Raw genomic sequence first — 8,929 nt, 5'->3', positions numbered from 1 at the left:
GTCTCAGATAACTCATATAAGTAAATAACATTACTACTACGAGTAATTTTTCCTTATGTTATTGTATCATTCCCTAACTTTGCTTTTAGTGTTTGAACAACAAGAATTTTCTACGAGACTTTCACACGTTAGATCCGAACATGAGTCAGCTCCTACACCAAATGATGCGAGTAATGAAGATAATTACATCCGTAGGACATTGTGTTGGGTCGATGTCTTTGGTGGGAAGAAAAAGGGACGAAGTGTAGAGTGTAGGACAACTTGCTGCAAACTATACAGCAGCAAGAGGAGGTACTCTGAAGCACCAACCTTCTTCTTCCACCACCACTGCTGACGAGGTCGTTGTCCGCCTCACGCAGGCACTAGAGCAACGTGACCAGGAATACACTAATTTGAGATTTGAGTTTACAAACATTAAGGCCTTAGTCATGAGAGTGTTGCCTGAAGCTTCACAGCTTCAGTCCACTATCCCTCTGACCCAACTATGACCCTTCCCGTCACCCGCCGTCCCAGAGCATCCTACATCAGTCCAGCCCACTCCAGTCCAGTCCAGATCATTCCAGCCCACAACAGTCCAACCCACACCAGGCCAGTAATCTACAGAGAAGCAGGATGATGAAGATCATTCGGAAGATGACTATGTAGATTTTTAGTCTTCTTTTGTTATTGAACATAGTTGTTAGAACATTTGGATGTTATTAGAATATTATGATTCAACTACATTACATTTGCTCATGTCTTTCAAACATATACATTGTTGGTCTAGATTAACATATTGTTTTATGTTTTATGTTTCATGTTTACTTTACAAATACAAGTTCTTATATTTGAATAATACAAGTGATGTTATATTGCTAAACTCAATCAATGATTGGATGATTCTGGGATGCATATTATGACGGTCTGTCTGTGTTTTGAAAATGTTATGCAGGTCTGTCTGTGTTGAACTTCTTATGCAGGTTTGTGTAGTTGGACAATAAATACAAATTTAACTTAATTTTGTTTAGTCCTTACCATCGACCTTTTTCTTCGCTAATTACAGACGGCCTTTGACCTTCAGTAATTACCAATGGCCTTTACCTTTGGTAATTACCAATGGTCATATCCTTCGATAATTAGCGACGGTAATATCTTTCGGTAATTACCAAAGGAAAAGACTGTCGGTAATTACTAAAAATCAAAGACCGTTGATAATAATTAGCGACAAAAGGTTTATTGACAGATATTTGGTCGTCGCTAATCCATCGGTAATACATTACCGACGGATTTTGGTTGTTTCCGATGGATTATGACAGTAAATAATGTCCTTCTTTTTTGTAGTTTGTATATTTAAAATAAATTTAATGTATGCAAACTGAAAATCAATTCACATTTACTAATATAAATAAAAAAACAAAAAAAATGTTTTAGTTTAAACAATTTACTTTGTTTAATTATCAAAATTACATTGAAAACAAATACTTAAATACATTTAATCTAAGAACACCTATTATGCATAACTTCATAATATGCTGATAATTTGTGTTTAATTAATAAGATATCCTATGTATTCGTAATTCTATTTGATTTTGTTACTATCATCGTCAAAAACAATATTTGTGATAAGTAATATAATTGCATAATTAGGATTTAAAATGCAAAGCAATGGATAAAATAAAAGAAACCAGTATAAATCAATTTACATGCTCACCTACCAACCCATGTGATTTAAGCACGTGGTCATTGTTCATAGATAAAGATAAAAACCCCAACCCATATGATTTCACCAATCACTAACCACCCAAAATTATCCCATTAACTCTTTTAAACTTTTCCCCAACATCAGGAACCATCCATTCAAACCAATTACCTAATTTCGATTTCATCTTAAATTTGTTTAGCCCTATTTCTTCCACTTCAACCTTATTTAAACATGATAGTTACGCGTTTGCCTCTAACTCCCACCATTCTAATTAATTACCATGCCTAATTATTGCAAGAAAAAAAAAACTTAACCCAACAGTTTAATTAGTTAAACGAATAGCCCTAGAAGGGTATACCTAATTAACTAAATACTGCATGAGAAGAAAAGGAAATTTAATAGACGGAGGTGATGGAATGGTTAAAATTAGAGATGGTAATGTAATATTAATATGGTAATAATAAGAAGAAGAGAGAAAGGTAAAAATATATAAAAATGATGAGACTATTATTATAAGGGTACCCTACAAAAGGGACGGTCACAAGGGCACGTGGTGGCTGATTCCCACTGGTTATTTATAATTAAACCAGTGGCGACTTTCCAGTAATGCCGTTGAGTTGAGGAGACCCAACCCCTTTCTCCTCCCAGCTGTTCATAGCTGTCCAATCTCTCTCTCATCCATGTGACCCCACTGCACAACACACATAGATGCAGATACCCCAGAGATTTATTGGGATTTTAAAACCTCCATAATCATTTTTTCTTATTCTTTTTCTTTAAAAAATCATTATTTCTTCTTCTTCTCCTCCTCCTTCCTTTCTTCCCTTTAACATTCCCTCACCTTGTATTAGACCCTTTGCCTCAAACCTTCTTCCCTTTAACATTCTTTCATTTGCAACTATATATAATTATATGTGCATATAGATAGACATAATATATACCAACATTGTGTTTTGTTTTGGTTTGGTTTGGTTGGTTTGGTTTGGTTTGGTTTGAGATATTTATATACTTAGTCTTCTTCTGTTTCTTTCTCTCTAATTCTTCTTCTTCGTCATCTTCTTGAGAGATCGTGTTGATTGGTGTCACTCAAAATGGCTCAATTGCCACCAAAAGTTCCAAACATGACACCCAATTGGCCAGACTTTTCTTCTCCTCACCAAAAGATGCCTTCCCTCAAAACCATGGCACCAAACGTCTCAAACCAAAACCCTTCATGGGTGGATGAGTTTCTTGACTTCTCAGCCGCCAGACGCGGTGCTCACCGCCGCTCGGTGAGTGACTCCGTCGCCTTCCTGGAGGCACCAATGCTGGATCATCACTGCAAAAGCCGCGGGAGTGATGGTGGTGGTGACAATGAGAGCGAGTTCGAGAGGTTTGATGACGAACAATTCATGTCCATGTTCAGTGATGAGGCTTCAGGGAATAATAATAGTAATAATAATGACAATGATAATAATAATAATATCAACTACTACCATAGTAATAATAACACCATGATGGCACTCACGGTTTCCTGCTCCAACCCGTCTACACCCTCTGATCACAACAGCATCAACGATGAGAAGGAGATGATGAACAAGGAAAAGGAGGAGGAGCAAGAGAAGAAGCAAGTGAAGAATGAGTCAGATGAGGATGAAAGCCAATGCAAGCAAGAAATCACACAAAACCCCGATGATTGTAATAATAGTAACGCAAATGCAGCAACTTGTTCCAGTGAGAAAATCACAGACCCCAAGAGGGTCAAAAGGTATACTTAGTTAAACATTCATGTTCAATTCATGCTTTTAGTTCCTCGTAAACTTGCATTGCATTGACCCGTGTGATATTCAGTTCGGATAATAACGTTTCTCAAAACAAATGGATAATGTTTTAGTTACAACATTGAAACAAACAAGTAATGTACTATGTAAATATATATGTATTTCATGTTTGTTTTTTCTCTCGATAATATGAATACCTGTGACTATTTAATGTTTATGGATTACTCTTGTGGAAAACATGCTCTTCATGATATTCATCATCTGATTCCTGTTTTGCATTATCTCAGAATCTTGGCAAATAGACAATCGGCACAGAGATCAAGAGTGAGGAAGCTGCAATACATTTCTGAGCTTGAACGAAGTGTGACTTCATTACAGGTGCATTTAGTTGACTGTAAAAAGTTATATACAAGGCTTATGATATAATTAGATAGAATTAACAATTAGCAATTTACATGGTTTTGTTTGGCTTAACTGTTGATTCTCATGATAAATGAAGGCTGAAGTTTCTGTATTGTCTCCGCGAGTTGCATTTTTGGATCATCAACGTTTGCTTCTAAATGTTGACAACAGTGCTTTGAAGCAAAGAATCGCCGCGCTGGCCCAAGACAAGATCTTCAAAGATGGTACTTGCTTTACATGTTATCTTCTATTATTAAACTATATCATCATCTGCAGAAATCTTCTTTAGGAAACCAATTGTTGAATTAATTACTTATCATTTTGTTAATGTTGAAACGGCTGAGAGAGCCGAATGTTAATAACCTTCTGATTAAGGCTAACTTAGTAAATCGTACATTATTATCAATTAGATTGCATAAGCAAAAAAACTATATATATAGTAAATGGTAAGGGGTTGGTTTTTCATATCTAACTTGAAGGGAAAGTAATTATACTGTTTTTTTTCTAAAGTTAATATGTCTATTTCTGAAATCCTTTTATGTCAACTACTGTCAGTATCATGGACAGCACCTGTGTATGATAAAGAGTTAGTTTCAAGCTTTTAGAGTTAAGTTCACGAGAAAAAAAAATATATGATAAATAAAACACTTTTTTTGTATCTAACCTGTACTTTTCGAATTCAATAACAATAAGCATGCTACTCCTCGAAGTTGGTCTAGTATTCAGGATCATAAAAATTAAATACATTGTACTGTTTGCCTCTTTTTAGTGCAAGTTATTAAGAAAACTAGGTGTATAATTTTGTTCCTTCGAAAGGCAAAAGAAATAGGCCAATTATTAAGTTGCAGAGTAATGTTGATTTTAGTGAAAAAAAGGGTTGCATGCAAAGCATATCTAGATCAGTGTGCTAATCATGCATGTTGATTTTAGTCATTAAGCACGCAGTTATATATAAATAATGCAATCACGTACACAAATATATATAAATATATAAATGCAGCACATCAAGAAGCACTGAAGAGGGAGATAGAGAGACTGAGGCAAGTGTATCACCAACAAAACATAAAGAAGATGGACAATGCTGCAGGATCAACATCCCAATCACCATTACCATCTCCAAAACCACGATGTGACACACTCACTGAAAAGGAACAACTTATCAATGTCTGAAGTTTGAACCCTCCCTTGAACACTGACTCAACCTGTGTAGACTTTGATCAAACATGTCAAACATGTAAGCTAGCTTAGATGATCTGTGATTCCTTTCAATTTTAGAAAAGAAATTGCAGAGTTATGGAAATGGAAGAAAAGAAAAGAAAAGAAAAATTGAAATACGAGTTTATAAGAGTATTGTTGTTGAATCAGAATATTAAACTTGATCTGAAGAAAAGATTTGATGAAATATGAATGCAGATTATGGATTGTGATAGAAGAATAAGACTAAAAGTAGTTATAAAAGTTGGTAAGAAGAAAAAGGGTGATGAATGGCATGACGTAGTGAAGGGTAGGAAGAGGGTGAGAGATTTTATTAGGCAATTGATGAAGGAAATGTTCATAATGGGGACATTGCAATTGGTGGTGGTAGGCTTTTGCTATCAAACTGAGGCAGTCACGTGATGTGTTTGCTTTAAAGAAAGGGACCACTCAAGTTGCATGATTGGAATGCAGGGAAACACATGTGCACCAGTGACATCAAAGAAAGGGTGGAAGAAAAAAACAGTTGTGTCTGCTTTAACTACATGGGAGAGGGAGGTATCTGTCGGAGATTCTTTCAGTTTTTTTTTTCTTTTTTTTTTATAATGATGTGTTATTGTTCCTTGTCTTGAATCTGGATTCTTTTCGATTTTTGTTTATATTTTGTTGGGGGGCTTCAGTTCAAGTTGGAAAACAAAGACTAGTGGACGTGTGTGTTGGGATGGATGAAAGGAAGGTATGTCATTGTCAGTGAAAGTGTTGGCTCCTCTGGGTTTTGTTGTACTTTGTGTTACTGCTTCGAAGGGTTGTGATTATCTTTATTTGACGTGTTAATTTGAAGGGGGAAGAAAAAATCAAAGTGTAAATATTTAGTTAACTTGATTAAATTCTTGTAGTATATGGTGTTGTTTTTTTAACTGTTGCAAGAACTTTATTTGTTATGGATTTGATCATATATATACTCTCATAAACGAGTGGAAACTAGCTGTTTAAATTTCATTTGAGGATCAAAAACTGAACAGCAGAGAAAACATATCTCAAAGAAAGGTGGTGTGGAGGGAGGAAGAAATAGGGACAAAATAACAAGAGAAAATAATTAATGTGATGAAAAATGTTAAAAAAATATTAAAAAATGAGATAAAGTGTGTGAAAAAAAGAGGAGTTAATGTGTGATGATATCGTCTAATTATATATGGTGAAGGATAAGTGTTAAACAAATTTATTAAATTTGAATTAAAAAAAATGTAGAGTCACAGTTATTCCTTGGGATTAATTAAGGAAATATTGTATATAATATATAGTGAACCCGGAGTTATGATTTTAAGCCAAACGAGAGGTAGAATTTTAATGAAAAAACAAATGCAAACTAATAATACCGATTCTTATATAAGTTGAGTCTGCAGTTGAACTTTCTAACACAAGAATTCGCCTTTTACAATCATGCTATGGAATTTCAAATTTTTTGGTTTAGTAAGATCAAACAAATGATTAATTTAATACGAATTCGAAAATGCTTCATTTCTATAGAAAACACATGACACAAAAAATAGGTATTTATGTTAGGAAAACGATATAGAGGTTTTTGACAATATTTTGACACGATCATGTGTCAGTTACTTATTGGTCCATTTTTTAATTTATTTATGCAGACGTGGAAACTAAAATTTACAGAAGTTTAATGGCGTACTGTTTGTAAAGTTTCGAGTTTTCATTTTTCTTTCGCAAACCTTCCTTGAGACTCGGCTATTCAACCTTTCTTCCTTTTATTTTGCTTGTGCATTGATATGTTTTGTGGTTCATGGTCATTTTGAAAGGTGAATTTTTGGACTTTCAGCCCCTAAAATTTAGGTTAAGATCGAACTATTTTGGCTTACCAGTTCTTCATTCTAAGTCAAGACCTCATTTTTTATTGGCTGGTTTCTCTTGGTTGTTGGGCACCTTTTTCGACTGAGCATTGTTCCAAGTGTTCTTTGTTTTTTCTATGTTTTGTCTTTCCGTCATTCTTGCAAATTTAACTAAGTTGGTTGGTGATGTGAATCAAAAGGTTAACTATGGAATAAAAAGCTTTTATTGAAAACACACCTTTGGTTGGTTGATAAGTATGAACGATTTCGTGAAGATTAGTAGGAATGTCTTGTCTGAGTTATGTGGTAGATGGATTGAAAGGAGGGGTGAGTTTTCTTTTGGGGAAAAATTTGTTGAATTTAATGTATTAAATGTATGTTTAAGATTAAGCTGAGGAAAGAACAAATTGATTTAAATTAGGTTGGTGTAGACAGTGAATATAGGAAATACTTTAGTGGTGGAAAAGTTGATGTTATTGTTATTTATGATATTTTGTTGCAAGAACATCCAAATGTTTCTATAAGAACATTTTTGTAGTATTTATATTTTGTTAGGGATATCTGAGTTTTTGTTATCAAATCATGATAAAATAGTTTATCTGATACTTTTTAACATCCTTTACGACTTCGAGTATGTTGGTAAATATAATTAGGATAGTTTAGCTTGTGAGCATTTGGTAGGGAGCTTGTGTAGCGCTTTAATAGCATTAAAGAATAAAAAACAATAACTTACTTTCATGTTGTTGGATGCGTTTAAAGAAGAGTTGTATCATTCTTTTGTCAAAGCAGCATTTGAAAAATATGGTGTGAGATTTAAGAAACAAAATAGTATAGATAAGTAACATTTTATCCATGTTGTACAAGAACAAGAAAAGGTTGTTCGTGAACTCGAAGTTTTTGTTTCTAGGTTAGAAAAATTGGTTGAAGAAAGGACTAAAGAGCAACCTATGGAAAATATGGACGAAGATGGTGGTGCAAGTGTCGATGAGTGTGAATTTCCTATAGTAGATAACATTTTTGGTTGTGGAGCTACATTGGTTGAACATCAGCACGACATCATGGAGGTTTAAGATAAGGTTCATACATACCAAAGCAATATGTGTATGTGAATGAAGGTTGGACCACAAGGACGGTTCAAGAGTCATGCTATTAGAACCCCATTTACCGATTATGGGAGTAAAATGGACTGAAATAGTTAGATGGTGTTGACATTGTTGTACACTTTAGTAAAAGAACATTAATTTGTTAAATTGATGTTTTACACATTGTTGTATTGTGTAGTACAATTACCTGTAAATGTAATTGATGTTGTACAATTTTGTAGTACATTAATTTTAATTTGTTATGTTAAGTTCTACTGTGAGGAATTATATATGAGGTTTAATTGAAAATTGGTTTGAAGTAGTTCAAAATTTATTCATATCCTTAGATTTTGTCATGTTAATGTATGTGTGGAAAAAGTCCAAAAGAGATATCTAGTTTTTTGTACATTTCTAACCATTAATATATGATGTGTGGTTTAATAGTTATTATGTAAATAAAATAAAGTTATTAAAGAACTTTCTATTTATATAACGCAAACGGTATTTGTAGGAACAATATGTTGGTCTTTGATTATTTTTCATGAATAACAATTGTGAAACTGACATCATCATGACTATGTTAAATATAATAACAAACAACAAGAAAAATCATTACAGTCAAATTCATATGTAAAGTAGCGTTACATACGAGTTATATATGGATAAAAATATGTATGTAAAATAGTTATAGATAATGTTACATATGAATATTTGCATATGTAATTAGAGGCGAATTTATTTGTATGTCATTACATATCAATTTTTCGCATGTAATTCCATATGAATTTTTCTGTATATAATTACATATAGATATATTTGTATGTAATTATATACGAAAAAATTCATATTTAATTACATACAAATATATTCATGTGCAATTACATACGGAAAAATTTGTATGTAATTACATACGGATATATCCGCATGTAATTGCATACGGATATATTCGTATGTAATCGCCTAACA

The 8,929-nt window shown here is 33.4% G+C and overlaps 1 protein-coding gene across 1 annotated transcript; it reads left to right on the top strand.

Annotated features, from left to right (window-relative positions):
• The first annotated feature begins 2,300 nt into the window (after positions 1 to 2,300).
• On the top strand, positions 2,301 to 6,000 carry LOC124834548 (basic leucine zipper 34-like). Its single transcript, XM_047309257.2, has 4 exons — positions 2,301 to 3,428; positions 3,729 to 3,819; positions 3,941 to 4,067; positions 4,844 to 6,000. Exons 1-4 carry the CDS (start codon positions 2,773 to 2,775, stop codon positions 5,011 to 5,013), a joined length of 1,044 nt encoding a protein of 347 aa, XP_047165213.1. The 5' UTR covers positions 2,301 to 2,772; the 3' UTR covers positions 5,014 to 6,000.
• The last annotated feature ends 2,929 nt before the right edge of the window (positions 6,001 to 8,929 follow it).

Source organism: Vigna umbellata, chromosome 6 (genome assembly GCF_029865625.1).
Source record: "Vigna umbellata cultivar VRB3 chromosome 6, Vumbellata_1.0, whole genome shotgun sequence".
Classification (NCBI taxonomy): Eukaryota; Viridiplantae; Streptophyta; class Magnoliopsida; order Fabales; family Fabaceae; genus Vigna; species Vigna umbellata.
This window is presented reverse-complemented; position numbering and strand designations above follow the sequence as displayed.

What these genes read in the sequence shown, in the direction of transcription:
- LOC124834548 (XM_047309257.2), top strand. Translation starts at nt 2,773, where the DNA reads ATGGCTCAATTGCCACCAAAAGTTCCAAACATGACACCCAATTGGCCA. An exon ending in GACCCCAAGAGGGTCAAAAG is followed by an intron (nt 3,429 to 3,728) that starts GTATACTTAGTT and finishes GCATTATCTCAG; the next exon opens with AATCTTGGCAAATAGACAAT. An exon ending in AGACAAGATCTTCAAAGATG is followed by an intron (nt 4,068 to 4,843) that starts GTACTTGCTTTA and finishes ATATAAATGCAG; the next exon opens with CACATCAAGAAGCACTGAAG.